This window comes from Colias croceus, chromosome 13 (assembly GCF_905220415.1).
Source record: "Colias croceus chromosome 13, ilColCroc2.1".
NCBI classification, from domain to species: domain Eukaryota; kingdom Metazoa; phylum Arthropoda; class Insecta; order Lepidoptera; family Pieridae; genus Colias; species Colias croceus.
In genome coordinates this window covers 7,067,509-7,086,035 of record NC_059549.1, presented here as the reverse complement: position 1 = coordinate 7,086,035, position 18,527 = coordinate 7,067,509, and the positions used below count along the sequence as shown (strand labels likewise).

Genomic DNA, 18,527 nt, shown 5'->3' with positions numbered 1-18,527 from the left:
TTTTTCCAAGGTTTGTCCGTTAAGAGGGGGCACTAAAAAGGCAACCGATTTGTCTTAATGTTAACATAATAATAATTAATATTATAAACTAAAACCTTCCTCGAGATGCACTCTATCTATTAAAAAAATCGCATCAAAATCCGATGTTTTAAAGATCTCGGGATAAATATTACTCAGGTTCAGAAAAATAGCTGGATGTGACTTTGTTTAAGGTATGCTACTTGCTAGTGAAGTGATCACTTATACAAAAAAAAATCCTGAAATAATAAGTAAGTATACGAATATTACTACATAATAATATAATGATAATATTATAGTGTACGGAATCCGAAATCATACTGTTACAGCAAGGTTACAGCTTTGACAAAGTAATTGTGTATCAAAAATGACGTGTAAATGATACAAAAATTAACGAAGCTTCAAGCAATCAAGGAACACGCTATGTCTGTAATTGTCTTACATCTTTAATGGGTGCCTATCTTTCGACCTTTAAGATATTTCATTTATAAACCTATCTTAGGAGTGTTTCTTTTTTTGTGACTTAAATTAAATAATACCACATATTTTATTAGGTACACTTTGATATAAAAATTATGTTTCAAATGGACTTAAAAAACGCCTCATATTGAAAATATTTCAAAGGTGATTCATTTCGATGATTTATTTTTTTGTCTTTTTGTAACAAGGTAACAAAGGAATCCAAATTCCGCGGAAAATTCTAATAATAAGGACGAAGGGTCATGATTGTGATTCATTATTACTTATTTGTACAAGAAGCGGTTCGGTTTTCGCGTTTAAAATTTAAAATTATATTATAAAGATTAATTATTAAACAAAAATGACTGGCCGAATTGAGAACCTCCTTCTTTATTTGAATTGGGTTAATAAAATTACGTAGCCCCTATTACACTACTACGTAGTAATAATAGCTCAATGCGTAGACCTAGGTATATTTTTTATACATCCTGTACTTCAGTAACGTGTACGGCTCGAAAAAAGTACTCGATGCCCATTATTCTGATCGAATACACATTAAGCGTTAACAAGGAACCGAAATGAACATTTGGAATTTAATTCGGATGTGTTTCAGTTTTCATAACCTTTATTAATAAATAGAATTCTTAATCAAGACGCAGCTGGCCTCCCGAATTATGACGCCTTTAATATGTTCAGTGAGGTGTTACAGGCAAGTGGTATCATAAGATGCAAGTATGGATTATAGTTTTATGTTTATTTGGTCATGTTACTTCGGACGATTTTCCCTCCCTCATAACTGCCAACGCGTCCATAGGTAAATTATTGATAATTTTTATTTTTTCTGCTTTTTTGCGTTATAGTTAAAATTAAATTTAACATTTTGTCGTTAATAGCTGTAGTATTGGATCATCAATTTCTACAAGATAAATATCAGCCAATATTGGATGAATTAAAGGATTACATAAAAGAGTTAGCGAGAGTTGAGCTGAAACATGGTGGTGTTTTAGTCCATTATTACTCTTGGACCGCAATTAATCTGAAAAAAGGTAAGTGTTTTATTATTTTTCAAAACGTTGTCGTAGGTAATCAGCAGAATTAGAAATTGTGCAATTAATTTACGGTCAATTTATAAACTGCCAAGTTGTCTAAACAGTTGAGTTACCGATATTGCTAAACCTATAGTAGATAAGTATACCTTTATCAAAATACTTATTATAAAATTAATTAAAATTTCACAGGTTTTCTAGCAGTGTTTAGTGTAGCTTCCTGTGAAGACACTTGGTCACTATTTAAGCGGACAAAAGCGGAACAGTTACTGCTGTTCGCACTTACAGAAGTGGACTGTCCTCGACTGCCTTCAGACTTGGCGATTACAGTCACGTATACAGAACCTGGGGAAGAAGTACCTCAAATGATCCTGGATCTAAGAACTGAAAGGGCATTTAATTGGAAATCTGTAATCATGCTACACGATAATACACTAAGTTAGTTTTTGTTACTTTATTTGACAGATTGAACATATCTTCGCGCTGGTTTATAATAAACTTCCAAATATCATTGAATATCTGAAAAGAAATCTTTTTCCTCCTCTATGAGGGCGATACTACGTTACGATTACCAATCATTTCTTGCTGAAACTTCGCAGATAGGCGTTGTTCAACAATGTAAAGCATTTTTTGTCTTGGCCATAACTCCCTATATATCATCGTCATCGTCACATCAATCGTAATAAGAGACAGTAACCTATTAAAAAGTTTTATCAAATTATTGATCATCATTCTTTCTAATCTTTAGATTTTGCAATTATTTTATTTTAGTATATAAAAAGTATAAAAATGATAAGGATTTGGATAAGGAGGACCCTTATTCTTTACGAAAATATTGTTGGCAGACAAGTATAGGTACCAGAAGCTAGCTACTAGTTATTATTCTGTGGTACCACTAACAGACTATGTTACCGAATAATTTAATATTTATTATTTCATATACATATATACAAAAGTCAAATATTTATTGAAGAGGCGTTTCATTACAAAATACCGTGTATTTTTGAATTAGGTCAATAAGAGAATAATACTCAAAGGATCGAGAGAGCAAATTCATCATTATTTTTTCAGTATAATTTTATATTTTCTTTCAGCCTACAGACTTCCAATAGAAGCATAAGTACTCAATTTGTACAGCCTTGTTTAATCTTTTAGCAAGAAAAAAATACTGCTCTAATAGAAATATATTTGTATGTAGATCGTGATATGGTGTCTCGGGTAGTCCAATCTTTGACTTCGCATATTGATGATGAAGACGTGCCATCCGTATCTGTCACCGTGTTTAAAATGAAACATGAGGTCAACGAATATTTGCGACGAAAGGAAATGTATCGAATTATTTCTAAACTTCCCGTTAAATATATAGGTACGTAGTACGCTATTCTATTATCTTCTTTATATATAAAAATGAATCGCAAAAGTGTTGGTAAGCGCATAACTCGAGAACGGCTGAACCGATTTCGATAATTCTTTTTTTATTATATTCCTTGAAGTACGAGGATGGTTCTTATGTAGAGAAAACGTAAACATGTACCACGGGCGAAGCCGGGGCGGACCCTAGCGGTGATAAATAAAGATTTTGGCTTTAGTTTAAATGGCGTTATAAGACAAAGATACCCATTGAGTATTAGTGTGTTCAAACTTACTAACGTAACTTAAGCTATGTATCTACTAATAATGCATGTTCATGAATTTTCCGCTCGTAAAATAGTGCAACGTTGTAAAGTGTATTAATGCGAGTGCTTCACTTAGTCTGAAAACTCATTTAAAAATTATTTTCGTGCAAAACATTGAGGCGGTATTCTAAGCTTACATTTTTAATTTAACAAAGTTTCCGCATTACGGTTTAAGTTTCCACTAGTCTGCAGTGCAGACAAATAAAGGTGAACTTCTGTTGCGAACAAAAGCAATCAGAATCAAAACTATTCGTTGCATTCTATCCTGACATTACTCAACTTTCAAAAATATCAGTTGTTCATTATTTTTTATATGTAAAAAGTATAGGTTCTTTTTCTTTTATAAATAATATCTTTTATATTAAAGATAAAGAACCTTATATATTTTCATAAAATTCAATTCTGTGCAGACAAATATCTCTAGGTACGTTTTTTTTCATACATAATATGGGGAACCCAGATCTTTCTTTAGCTAATCACTGCACCACACCTGTGACCAAGGCATCAGTTATTTCTTTGCAAACAACCTATATGTAATATTGGGGTATTTGTTGTACGCTATTGCGGAGCTTTGAACAGAAATGTCTCTATTCTAGGTGAAAATTTCATAGCGATTGTAACGTCTGATGTAGTGACGACTATGGCTGAAACAGCTCGCGATCTCGGCATGTCGCACACGCTTGCCCAGTGGTTGTATATAGTATCAGATACGAGTACACGTAGAGGAAATCTATCAAATTTGATAAATGATTTATACGAAGGTGAAAATATTGCCTACATTTACAACAGGACAGATGTAAGCTCTGAATGTCAGGTGGGTAATTTAATCGCAAATCTATCAACAAAATTCGATTGGTACCTATCATAGGTTCTTCACAAAACATAGGAGTTAATCAAGCCAGTTCTTTAATTTCAACAGCGAATAAACTTAAATTAATTCTTTTACAACAATAATTTTATGATTTCAAAAAGACGTAGACGTAGTTGATCATTAATATAATATTATACCTAGTATCTCTGAAAATAAGGTTATGTTACAGAATGGTATATTATGTTATTGCAAAGAGCTGATGAATGCTTTCATATCAGCGTTAGATGAAGCAGTACAAGAAGAGTTTGACGTTGCTGCTCAGGTTTCTGATGAAGAGTGGGAAGCCATTAGACCCACTAAAAGACAGAGACGAGATATGTTATTGCGCCATATGCAGGTTTTTTTATAGTTATTTTTATAATAACAAGTTGGTAAACGTTATTCTGCCAGGACACTTATCATATTTGATATAAAAACATTTTGCGATACATTCTCCGACTTTTTAAATATACACAAAAAATTCATAAAATTTACCAAACCATTTCACATGAGTTTTACAAAAACTGTGAGACATTAATCTGGCTTATAACTGTTAGAGGTACTATTTTATTTTTCTTTAATTCTTATACCCTCAAGCGGTTTTGGCCGCATATCAGCAGCAGCTGGTCTCATGATTCTGACTGTTTTCTGTTTTATATAGTTATTGGAATAAACTGTTTACTTCTCTATTTATCTTATCTATAGGAGATTTTAATAGATAGATAATGATGTGTAGGTATTGTATAACAGACTTCTGTAACACACTGAAAAATCACAAAAAGAAAAAAAAGGGCACTAGGTACTTATATTAATTTTTAGAGTGATAATTGAGTCGCAAAGGTCTAATATAAGATAAAAAAAGATACTTATTTAAAATGCCAGCCAGTAGGTACATCATCATTTTGTGATGTTAAATATTGATAATGTAAACGTATGAATTATGAAAACAAAGGTAATAAATTATTTGAATGGCCACAATGTCGCCACTGGGGATCGAATAATCGAAATAATGTACCTACGTACCTACCTACATCTCAATTTCGTATATTTGTCGAAACATAGGTACTTTAATCAAAAAATTTTGGGGCCGTGAAAATGTGTTACATTCATTTCATGTGAGAGAATAATATTATCGTAGTATTATTTCGTAATGTCGTAGTGCCTTTATATTTTGGTTTTAAAGTTATAATTTTTTTCTTTAGCAACATATATCGACTTTTAGTAAATGTGGAAACTGTAGTACTTGGCATGCTCTGGCTGCAGACACATGGGGAGCAACATACAGACGACAAACAGATAATATTATAAGTAATAAAGAAGATAACTACACTAATATCCTCATAGAGCATGTAAATTTATTACAAGTAAGTATTTATTCATAAGGTAAAAACATGGCAATGCTAGATACAAAGTAAATAAAAGTATGTGGCAAAGATGATGCAGACGACGATTGAAAAATGGGATTCTTAGCTTGGAATTTGCATTTAAAAATATGTATATTATTTATAATAAGTATATTTTTAATATGCCCCTTCTTCCAATTCCACTACAGTCGATATTTAGAATTTAATTAATTCATTTTTACCAGGTCGGTTTTTGGCGGCCGATTGATGGTATAAAATTTGAAGATGTTTTATTCCCACACATTCAGCATGGGTTTCGGGGAAAAGAACTGCCTATTTTAACTTATCATGTAAGTTTCAATGTTCATTAAACATGTTGATTAGGTACCTTATAATCAATTCTCTCATAACAGAGAAAATATTTTAATGTTCTGTAAATATGCTTGTATTTGCTTCGCTTGAATCGAATGATAATATTTATGAAACTGTTTCTCTTGAGCAAGTACCTAGTAATTATAGTACCTAGATATTGTTGATTCTAATAATTTGTTTAAGAATCCTCCATGGACGATACTGCAAGCGAATGCTTCTGGCGCTATCATCAGCTATGGAGGGCTATTGTTCGATATCGTTGGTCAATTAGCTAAAAGCAAAAACTTCACGTACGTATTTGTAGCAACATATTTTCTGTATAGCGAGCATCGGACAATCAAACTCCTCAGCTTTATAAAATTAATATCTATTATAATTATAATACAATTTATATTCCTGAAAACTTTGGTAACAGGTAAAGTACTTGTCTTCAATATCTTTAGCGAATAGGTGAGGGGGAAAATCAATTTAAATTGGAAGAGGCAAAAATAGAATTTCTTATTAAAGCGTTGTTTTCTTTTCATTCCAAACATAGTATTTACCTGTGGTATTTACATTCAAATAGGGAGCTTCATTAAATTGTCAAAAGGGCAAATAAAATAAAACACATCATTATTCCAATAACAAAATTCATTTTTATTAAAGAATCCGTATCGTTCTTCCGGGTCACATAAAGGAGGATTCTTCAAATGATACATCTACTGATGTAAGTACATATAAATAATAAGTATACTCACTTATATTAGCTGCTCACAATGTTTCTTTGAAAAATTTTATCTAGTTAGTATAGTCCTGAATCAAATAATCAAATAAATGAAACAACAAACAGCTATTCTTGAGTTATAAATGGTGGCACTTACTCGACTTTTGATAAACAATTCACATACGTAGATATTAACCTAAAGATTTAGATAATTATATGAATTGTCTTGGGTATTATATTATTTTCAGATGATGCACAGCACGAGTGCGAAGTTGACTCTATCAGCTGTTGCAAGAGGAAAAGTAGCCATTGCGGCTGCCGCTATTACTATTCTATCAGATCCACCCCGAGGTTAGATATAACATATTTAAATTTAATAGGTGACATACGAATATAATTATCAATTTGGGGGGTTAAGTATCTCGCCTTGCGGTCTTATTATTAAGTAGGTAGTACAACAATATAAAATTTCACACATATTTAACTTCTATTGCAAGTTGCACTGATTTTTTATACAAAATAGAACCTTATATACTTTTTTCATCGGTCACGTATTTGTTTACATAATATTATGTATTCATAAACACAATGTTTGTCTCGTAGGAGCGGTCGGATATATCACGTATTAGCCACGTGATTTAAAGTTGCATGGATTCACAAATAGTACCTTGATAAATACCTGATTCTATTCAAAATGAATATTATACTTCGTGATAAGATACAGTTTAGATTTTGCATCAATCTTGCGTAGGTATTTACAATTCAGGAACAGAAAAGTTGTTGTTTTTAAAATAAGCTATTAAAAGTTGTACTCGAATTGAGAACAGAAAAATTATTTCGTTTATATCAGGTTTAATTTGTACTTAAATTATAACAAACTATCCGTTTTATTAGCGACATTACAACTCCGAAAACATATTACCGCTCAGCGAAAAATATTTCACATTTAAATTAAACGCGGTAAAGGAAGTTGGATAAATGGCCGTAATATATAACGATGTATTACCTGTATTTCATACGTATTGAAATGGAGATATATTTTATGTGTTACATGTTCGAATGCCTCATAAAGTTGGTGCCTATAATTTTTGTTTTTTCCTGCAAACAACCAATATCTGTTGTTCATTGTCTGCCTACAGAAATATGTGTTATTTGGAATTATGAAATAATCGTATTGTTATGTATGAAAAATGTAATTTATATATCTACAGTGACTAATAAAAGACGATAAGTAGTTGAAATTATGCTAACCAACGAATATTTTACCAAAGCTCCTCACAAATTAATTGAGTTATCACTGCTTTCAAATTATCCTCATACATAAGATAGCAATACTTTAATTTATCTTCTTTAAATTCTATTCCTTTTAATTCTATTCAAGTCATTTTCATATAACAGGTATAAATTACACGATTCCCGTGAGCATACAGCCGTACGCTTTCATAATAGCGCGACCTCGGGAGCTCAGCAGAGCTTTATTGTTCCTTCTGCCATTTACAACTGATGTAAGTCTTCTGATTTCTGTTATCTATGTAATCATAATTTTGTATATGAATTTAAATGAACGTAAGGTCACAGATAATATACTACTATAGGTACTGGAGAAAGACGACAAGGGATGACTTTTAAAAGAAAACGGTGGTAATTTATCTAAAATATGAAGTTGTTGTACATACAGATGGATCTTTATAGGGAAACCTGCTAGGGCAGATCATGAAAAAGTTATAAATTTAAATAACACTTATAGTCATATAAGCAAAAATAAATATGCAGCTACAATATGCGTAGCTGCATATTTATTTTTGCACACATATGAATATGACCTTTAAACTACTACAAGCATCTGTCGTATAGCCAGATTATGATTATATATTTATATTAGACTAGAATCTACTTTGTGGTACTTGAATAGTAATATTGTAAAATGAACTCGTTAGCTTTGATAGTTAAATGTAGTTGGCTTTGAATTTGTGCCAAAACACTTAAGTTTACATTTCGCACATTTAACGGTCAAGTTAAAACCAATGCACCATCTCTTTATTCCTAAGACCATAATACTAAATCGGTTTATAAGCGCTGCGATATAATTATTAAAAACATTCTTGCTAAAATATTTTAAAACTATATTATCGGCATAGTATTAAGTATATTATCTGTAGGTGCTTAAATTATGTAAGATATTAGTGACTGTCTAATACCTACACGAATTAGTTGAAGTTGTATAGTACAAAATAACATTAAACCCTTTATTTCTAACAATATTTTTTCTTTACTTTCATTATAAATCGTAATTCATAGCATGTACTAGGCGCTCAGACTTGTAATTGCTTTCAGACATGGCTCTGTTTAGGATTTGCTGTTATATTAATGGGACCGACTTTGTTCATAATACATAGACTTAGTCCATATTACGATGCAATGGAAATAACTCGTGAAGGAGGCTTAGCAACTATACATAATTGTCTTTGGTATGTTTATGGAGCTTTATTGCAACAAGGTTAGTGTTTCACGACTAATTTAGTGAGTTTGTTAGTAGAATTTTGCAACGACAAAATAATGTTCGGCAATGAAAAGTTTACAGTAGATATATTTAACTTGCGGTGATAAAATTTGCGGTTGTTTGAAACACTTTTCCTAACTTATTTTGGGTACGTACAATGTACATGGATGTGTCTAGAAGTTGAATAAAACACCAGATAACATTTTTTGAGTAAATGTTGAGAATTAAGGTAGAGATAGGTTGTAAAAATATTTACTGGGCGATTTTGAACACAATATTTAAAATTTTTATAGCACGTTTTGTCATACATTATTTGAACACACACTGATTGGGAACGAAGCCACCGGACCTTTGTAATAAATTGGTTTCTGTTGCGGTTTAGTATTATAATATTAAGCATACATTGCATGCATATTCTTATTACCAAAGTTTTGAATGTTTCAGGAGGGATGTATCTCCCAAGGGCCGATAGTGGAAGGCTAGTCGTAGGAACATGGTGGATTGTTGTATTAGTCGTTGTCACAACATACTCAGGCAATCTCGTTGCTTTCCTAACTTTTCCTAAATTGGAAATTCCAATCACGACGATAAGCGAACTTACTCAAAGTAACTTGTATACGTGGTCAATTAATAAAGGCTCTTATTTGGAAATGCAATTGAAAGTAAGACACAACTGTTATTTCTATACATTCTAATATGTGTTAATTCCACAGTTATAACTTTGTTGACAAATATTTATACATTTATGTGATTAATCTCTACACCAAACTGGTTAATGACTACTTACCATAATAATAGAAGATTTAGCATATCTCAAAATTCTATATTTTAACTGAATATTGTAGTTTCTCGTTTCTCGTTTTCCAGAACTCTGACGAGCCCAAGTACGTATCTCTGCTGAAGGGTGCTGAGATGACAACGCCCAGCGGGACTGACGCGAACTTAATGACTGGTGACGTCATATCTTCGTTTATTATTTATTTTCAGATATCTTCCAATTTCGGGATATGGAATTGTTTCAATAATGCTGACAATGATTAGTTATAAATAACTAGATAATAATATATAATAACCAGAAGTTTGACCTTTCCTTTTAGTGGGAAAATCTTGCATAGATACCTAAGGCAACCAGGGAAGGGGCCGTTATGTCAGTTTCCTACCGACCAAAACCCCAATGGTCCATCCATTCCATCTAGCCGCTTTCATTGCGGTAGAATTCGTCCGCGACCACCAGAAGTTTGGCCGTAAAATTGCTAATTGTTGTACACGCCTAAAAATATAGTTATCGCCAAATGGAACAATAAGTATCATGTTTGTGGAAGAACGTTTTTTTTTTGCAGTCATAAAATTTAAAAATAACTTTAAGAGGCTGATTGGTAATCTTTAGGGGCACTGAACGAATGACGATCGCGTTTCTCTATGATAGTATATGGTCGAAATAATCTTCCTATGTATTAGCATATTAGTTACGACATCTTATCAAATCGTCACGAATTAATTCATCCTCTGTTTGGCTGACAATTTCATTTATTTTAAAATCAGTAATTTTTCAAGTCTTATTTCATTGCTAATTTCAATTTCTTTTTTAAAAAGAAACAGGAGTTTGTTATGTGAGCATTTGTTATGATGAATTTATCTATGCTAGACAGATAATAGAAGTTTGAAAAGTTGCGTTTTTCTTGTCTGCTGGTTTGAAGCTCCTGTACTGGGAAATTTTGCAGTTCACTTTTATTCGAACGGATAATATAACTTAAATAGGGAATAAATTAACCTTTTCCATTCCCCGTAGGTATAACTCTGTAGCGGATAAACCGTTTCTTCGTTTTTAAATATTCTCTGATTGCCCTATATAGATTACTGAAATCGTTCTCTTGAGGATGACTCTGGTTCGTTAGCTGTAATAAAATAATAGCTGTATACAATTTAGCCTATAAGAATAAGTTAAATATACATCCATTAAATAGTATTTTTTAAATTATTTCTCTATCTCTGTTAAGGATTCCCAACCGGTTGCTCATACATGATTAGGTATTAATTGAATGCTAACCAAATAATAACTTTATAAAACGAAATTATCTTTATATAAGGTACAGAATAAAGGTCAGTTCTGCCTTTTGTTTCAGGATCTTCACTAAACCGTGTGCGTAAGGAACGTCACGTTATGATAGATTGGAGACTGAGATTAAAATATTTGATGCGAGCTGACACATTAGCTACTGACTCTTGTGATTTTGTGCTTAGTAAGTTTGTTAATAATATTTCATGACATTGTTACTTGTTAGTAATGTCCCAAAATATTAAGAACATGTACGAATTAGGTAAGTAGTAAACTTTAATGGCTTCAAAAGAGTGTCAGAACTAAAACTACTATAAATTTTAGGTTCTGAGGAGTTTATGGAAGAACGAGTAGCAATGATAGTTCCAGCAGACAGTCCGTATTTACCAGTAATAAACAAAGAGTATGTAGTGTTATGTAATTTTGTAATTTTCTTAAAATAAATTTTGTAGGTATATAAACGAATCATTTTATCGCTTTAAGTATAATTTTTTTTTAATCGGAAGCGACATGAAAATTGTCTTCTTCCTAATACAAACCTCAAGGTCTTGCTTGCAGAATTAATCGCATGCAAAAAGCGGGGCTCATCAATAAATGGTTAAGTGCTTATCTGCCAAAGCGTGACCGGTGTTGGCAGACCTCCAGCTCGACTCGGGAAGTCAATAACCACACTGTCAACCTTAGTGATATGCAGGGATCGTTCTTTGTTCTATTTCTTGGTAAATGTACATTTGTTTAAAGATTTATAGCTGATTTCACAGCTTCTGGATAGGTTCTGTTTAACTGTCAGTCGAAATAACAAATATTTCCTACATGTATGAAAATTGGACAGCACATGGTGAAAGTGGCCCTAACTGTAGTTATGTGAGTGATCAATTATCTACCTATATAAGATTCATTTTCTCATTTGGAACATTTTCGATGCTTTCTAAAGCTGACTCCACGCGACCTGACAACTAATATTTTCATCTTTCAATAACTAGGTATAGATATTATTTTATTATAATGTTCATAATGAATATGTGAAATTATTAGTTCTGCTCATGCTATGGAGTATGGACACTGAACAGCGCACTTTATTCGTTTCATCCCTCGAATTTAGTACCTAATAAAACAATGTAAACCAGTAACTTTAAAATATTTTAAAGGGTCGTTTTTTTCCTTTTGTAATAAATATTTAGATTTTATAACCCCATTATGCAAAATGGATGTCCTGTGGAATCAAATTAAAAATGGATGGAATTGTTTTTGTCGCTAAGTCGCAGTCAATGCGGTCACTCTACCACGTCCAAAACTCGTGTTTTTCACGTTCTAAAATAAAATCTGCTGCCTAGTGCCCGGACCACTTTATAAATGAAATGTCTCTACGAATTTCTTTTGAATACAGATTAGTTTACCTACGATATATTTTAGGTTTTATCTAATATTTGTTGAAAGGAAATCCCGTCTTCAAGATCGGTAAATTTACATTTCTTTCTGTTTATATATCTTGTAGAACGATATTTATGAAACTATCTATTAAATTACGTAACATAATGTAATTAATTGTTTTGCGTTGTGAAATTTACACAAAATAAAACACGTTTATTTTATATGTTTTTAATATTTAGGTGTTTTCTCTGCTACAACCGTGCTCCTTTCCGAATGGTTCTACAACAGACGTAAGAAGAAAAACGAACGAGTGGTCATAAAGCCATATGTAGAATGAATATATTATACCAAATGTAAACAATAAACATGTTATGATATAGGCCTTTTAACATACGTATAATATATATACATATATATAATATATTATGATTTCATACTCAAAATATGGTAAGTATTAATTTGTACCTATTGTTATTAACGACATTAAAAGAATGAAAAATAAAATTTGCATTTTTATTAAGAAACTTTACACTTAACTTTACAAAGCAAGTAAGTACGATCGTAGGTAGGCTTTGCAAAAGCTAACTTTGTTTGTTTTAGTCTAATTTCTTAGGTACTCTTAAATAATGTACTAACTATATTGATTGATTTCCCTCAATACAGTTAAAAGTTCAGTACCTATTTGTTTTCATTTAAATTTTGAATCATGTATAGAAACAATGTTGCTGTGTGACTTATCACGTCCGCACATCTGGGACGCTGCGTTAAATATTGTCAATTATTTCATTGAAATACTTATGATATTAATACTTTTTTTAATTTTAATTAATAAATAGTGAATCATTTTATAAAATTGTTAAAACTAATCATAAAATATGTTATACTTAAGAAATGCTGAAAGAATGGCTGGGATACTTTACGTAGGGTTTACAAAATGATTGAATAATGAATTATTAGCTATAACAGTTAGAAATGTTTAATTTTGAAGCCTAAGAACAGATGTACTAGTCTATTAAGCTATGATTTAACAATAAAATAAGGATAAAATATTAAAAATTCAACTGGAAAAATCCAATAACATAGAATACATTATGATGACGCTCCGCTACAAGTTAAACGAGGTACATTGTGACGTCAGAACCGGTGTCAATCTGGTTTACATATAGCTCTCTACTGTCCATACTTGCGTTCAGTTTTAATTCGGTCCCCGTATTAATCGGCAAAATTCTTCAATTGGAGAGTATTTTTTAATTTTTTTTTTAATAACTTGGGTGCTAATGAAAAGATCGAAGAGAAGATTTGCGATCACCGATAAATTCCTTCCCAGGTCAGCAATTGATTTATTAATTAAGTGATGATGGATTTTGTTGTAAACATGCAGTAAGTGAATTAGGTTAATTATGTTTTTGGTGCAGCTATTGAACATAATATTATATTTGGCTGGATAAAAAACTACTAGGTAGTAACTTAGTAGGTATACATTAAACGATGTTGAAATAATTTGTTGTTATAATATGAAGTGTTGTCATTAATTACTACATATTTTTAATTTATTCAAATATAAGCCAGAATTTGAAGAATACTTTAATATCACAATAAAAATATTTTTGACTATAATTTTAACTGGTTGGTTATCTATATTAAGGAAACATTTTTATGGTAACTTCATAAGCAATTTTAATATTTTCTTTATTAAGAAAATAGATACTATGTACTTACATATATTGCTATAACATGGCTATGACAAACTTAAATATCACAAAAGTACGTTTTTGACCGCTAAAAATAAAAATAGAGCTAAGATAGTGTACAAATGTAGAATAAGTTGTATCTTGCTTTAATACAAACATAGTGTCTGCATCATAAAAAAAAAATAAGGCTTTAAAACTCGTAAATATTATTTCAAAAGATTCATAGGTATCTTTATTTAAGGTGTAGGAACATAGCAATCACATACCTATACCTATTTGGCTTGCTTCAATAGTAGGTACCTGACAATAGAAAAACAAAACCTCCCCGGGTTTATTTAAAACATGGGTCAAAAATATAACTGTCCCTAATTATCAAAATGTTCAAGAGCCTTGAATTTTCATTCAACATGAACTCAACAAAAATTAGTTCTAATAAATCACACACAAAATTTAAATTGTTGAACGATACAAATATGAGAATGATACCTACTGTTCCACAATTTAAAGCTGGAAGTTGTTCTGTTCAGGCTCTAGATTAAAAGAAACCTGATTAGTGTTTAAATTATTTTGTTTGTTTTTACTAATTTTGTCAAAATTTTCTCGTCGAATTATGAATGAGGAAAATTTATTTGTCGCAAAACTTCAGTCTGTTCTGGCTTATGTACTGTTATGTTATATAGTCTCTATTACACTCAAAACTAAAACTTATAATGAACAGATATCGTATTCAGATAATTCTATTTGCTCTTACAAAGTATCTGATATAACATATATAACTATAGGTAGTAGGTAGGTAGACTCATGGATATTCTGAATGCATAACTCCATGTTTATAGTATAACTGGTTTAGTAGTAAGTAGGTAGGTATATTAGTCAACCACTCTCTATTTATGGGTCCCAAATTAAATTATGGCACATTTTTTTCCATTTTTATTTTATTTATTTTTTCATACAATCAACATGCCACAAGCTTTGACTCGCATCGAGTCACTTGAATTATTGTACCCTTTGTAATACATATACTTACACTTACCTCAAAACTAGAGAATGTTCGTACCGACTATTCACATTAGACTCTAATTATTAACAGACGGAAATTATAAGCATAGAAAATATATTATTAAAATGAGATCTTATACATAATCCTATCCCATTCTAATTAGATAGTAAAAAATATGACTTATTTTTTTTAAAGATTTATAAAAAAATGTAACTAAGTAACTATAAACATGTATTGTGAAAAAAAATGTTTAATTTTTATCTATTTGTCTCGATGTCATTCTTTCACGTCGCAACGGAGCGATTTTGTTGGAGATTGTTAAAGGATGCTAAATACTTATAAAGGCTCCTTTGAACCGTGGTAAAATATCTCATCCCATCAAAATTATATACTACTATCCATCCAGGAATTTTATAATCCATTTAATCTCACTCTATGTGATACTATGTGAAACCTGTGCACATGTTTGACCTTAAAATCATGTCTAATAAAAGTTTACAATGAGATTCCTCCTACCCACGCGGTATTTTTTTACATTCATGAGATTAGTCTGTTTCTGCAAAGCGTAGTATGATGCCTACGATGCAAACCATTAAACTAATTTTCTTCAATATAACGTGGTCTTACTTCCAGTAATGACAAAAGAGTTATAAATGTATCTAACCAAGATCTAACCAATGTCGATATGACAGATTACCTACATATTCCATATTAAATTAAATATGAGGTAAAATGAAATGCTGCAAAGTTGCGACCAAGATATTCTATTAAAAATATTAGAATAACCGGTTGATTTTTACGTCTCAAGCTAGAAGGAGACTCGATCACGCCTTGGTCGCGTGTTTGAACTCAGTCACACGATGTTCGAATGGACCAAGACTTTGAATGTCATTGAACCTTAGGAAATGTTGGGAAATGTCGGTGAAAGGAGCAACCACCGACAAAAAAACAAAATCATCTAAAAATAGGATGGAAGTTATGATACAAGCTTTCTAGACGACTGATTTACAAACAACAAACAAGATTCTGTGCAAGTTTTTATAGTGGTATTGAATTCTTACATTTTTTGTTATCAATTCAAAAACTAGTATTTAATCTTAACAGAAGTATCCTGTTTTGTAGTAAAAACGGTTTCTTTTACAATCCAAACAAATCTATTACAATAAATTACTTGGTTATGTAAATAACCAAGACCCTTGGAAAACAATATTGAAATGAGGTTAGCTGATGATAGAAACTGTTATTGTTGCATCATGCGGTCCATCCTGTTTTATACAGGATTATTATTACCTATATTTTATGCAAATTTGTGTACTAAGGATAATAATTTATATGGACATGCATTAAGTATTGAACTAATGTTTCTAATATTATCGTTTTATGTTTCATTACTCATCGTACAAGACTGATAATTTAATTGCTATAAATGTTAAAGCAATAGTTTTAACATCATTAATTTCTTACTAGATTTTTAAACAAACCTAGTTATAAAATACCTATGAATTTATAGCTAATGAAACGAAAGTCTCTGCAGTAACGTAGAAAATATTTGATACATTTGGTCTGTTGAAATGACGATTGATACGGTGTTTTTAATATGACACCATAAAATTTCAGGCTAGCTAAAAACCTGTGCACCCGAAAAGGCAGTCGTAGAGCGAACACCGGCAACCGTCTGGAACACGCGGTGCTCACCCACATCCAACACGTGCCATAGATCACACGCCTGACGTCTACTCATCCATCCCCATCGCTTCATCACCCAAACACGATGGCCCGCGGCGACGAAATCAAAACCGCTAGCAAAGCTTCCTTTGTTAAACAATTCGACTTCCCAGCTCCACTTAAGTGAGTATGAGCATTTCTTCAGCTGTAATTTTGATGAAGTAGGACTTGAATGTTGTACGTAACTTGACACGATAAAAATGAAACTTTAAGTCAGCAGATAACTATGAAACTCAAATTGAAATATAGTCAACTTTTTTACTTTCATTTATTTTACTCTAATTCAACAATGTTAAAATGTTTATTGTACATTTCCAGAAAACCAATGATCGCACCAACTCAGCCACCTAAAATGCAAGAGAAAAAGGACTATGGCGCCTGGGGCTCCGTATTCAAAGACAAGAAAACGTTCACGGACATGCACTTCTGCTAAACTGACCTGCTCATCATCATCGCTTTAAGTTAATCGTCATAAAACACCTAGTTGTAAAGCACCAACCAAAATTGACTGTATAAAATCGGCAAATAAATTTAAGGGATAAGTTTTTATGGCGTTTAGCATTTCTTCTTCGTATCTACTTGGTTCTTTGGTATCGCGTACTAACCCTGTCATGTAATTCATGTTAACAGATTAAATAGCATCATTCATGAAAGATTTTTTGTTTCCAACCTGTACAAGGCGACGATTAAATTATGAAATAATAGTTTTTGTCACAGGGAGATTAATACAAAGCAGAACTTGTTGATTAGAGTGACGAAATAACGTTGGCAATAATTTAAAACGGCTTAACTGCCAAAAGCTAGATAAGAATAGAATATAGGTTATTTGTATGGCAAGGAATTTAGGTAACTTCGACTAGGTATAAAATTTTACGAAAATTAATAGTTTCCTCTGCAGAAAAGTTATAAAAAAATATTTTTTGAAGGTATATCTGCTCTATTTAGGACAAAAACGCTTTCATAGCACCATATTAGGTGTCAATTGTTGCCCGTAAGCGTTCAGAACATAATATAGCATACATATAGGCAGGTAAAGTAGGCTTAAGTTCTTTGACTGTTTCCATTATGGTCAACTTATTTATAGCTTCAACATAAGTATATCAAAGGTATGGGTAAAGTGTATGGAATTCTCATGGAAATAAGAACCGAGGACAAATGATTAGGCTTCCAAGCGTGCCGCTTAATTCGTTTTGATGACGTAAATTTCTCTGATAAATTCGATTATTAACCAATTTACTCAGAAATGAGAATTTAATGTTTCTTGCCCTTTTCCAATATCCCTTCAATTTTCAATTTGATTTTACTGGAAGAAATCGAATGCAGAAATAGATATAATAGGTACTTAAGAATATACAAAATATGATAATATAATTTTATTCAAGAACATCCTTCTTTTTTTGAAGTTGGTTAATAAAATTATACAATAACAATAAAACACTAAAAAGGAATATGTAATACACGTCCTAAACATGTCCCCTACAATTTCGTTTCGGGTTTGCTATTTACATGAGCGCCCTTTAGCCTTATACCCCAATGAAATAAAATGATTTTCACATATTGTGACATAGACATACCCGACATTTGTACACTCTGTTCTAATTAAGATTCTCCGAGTTTGAACATCTTTGTCTCGCCTCGTTGACCTAAAAAGCTGACATGGAACATTCAAACATGACACCTTGTTTTCGTTGACCCTTGTTTGTCTTGAGATTTTTAA

At 31.6% G+C, this 18,527-nt stretch overlaps 1 protein-coding gene and 1 long non-coding RNA gene across 2 annotated transcripts; both read left to right on the top strand.

The window, feature by feature from the left end:
• The first annotated feature begins 1,180 nt into the window (after positions 1-1,180).
• Positions 1,181-12,773, top strand: LOC123696841 (ionotropic receptor 93a). The gene is made up of 19 exons (XM_045643221.1): positions 1,181-1,291; positions 1,371-1,523; positions 1,716-1,961; positions 2,722-2,889; positions 3,796-4,013; positions 4,240-4,407; positions 5,252-5,413; positions 5,638-5,742; positions 5,948-6,054; positions 6,410-6,470; positions 6,716-6,818; positions 7,866-7,972; positions 8,802-8,964; positions 9,412-9,629; positions 9,835-9,919; positions 11,091-11,207; positions 11,348-11,426; positions 11,582-11,742; positions 12,634-12,773. Exons 1-19 carry the CDS (start codon positions 1,204-1,206, stop codon positions 12,729-12,731), a joined length of 2,607 nt encoding a protein of 868 aa, XP_045499177.1. The 5' UTR covers positions 1,181-1,203; the 3' UTR covers positions 12,732-12,773.
• Positions 12,774-13,567: 794 nt separating this feature from the next.
• LOC123696844 lies at positions 13,568-17,463 on the top strand. Its single transcript, XR_006752135.1, has 3 exons — positions 13,568-13,721; positions 16,703-16,933; positions 17,129-17,463. It is a non-coding gene; the product is annotated as an uncharacterized LOC123696844 (long non-coding RNA).
• The last annotated feature ends 1,064 nt before the right edge of the window (positions 17,464-18,527 follow it).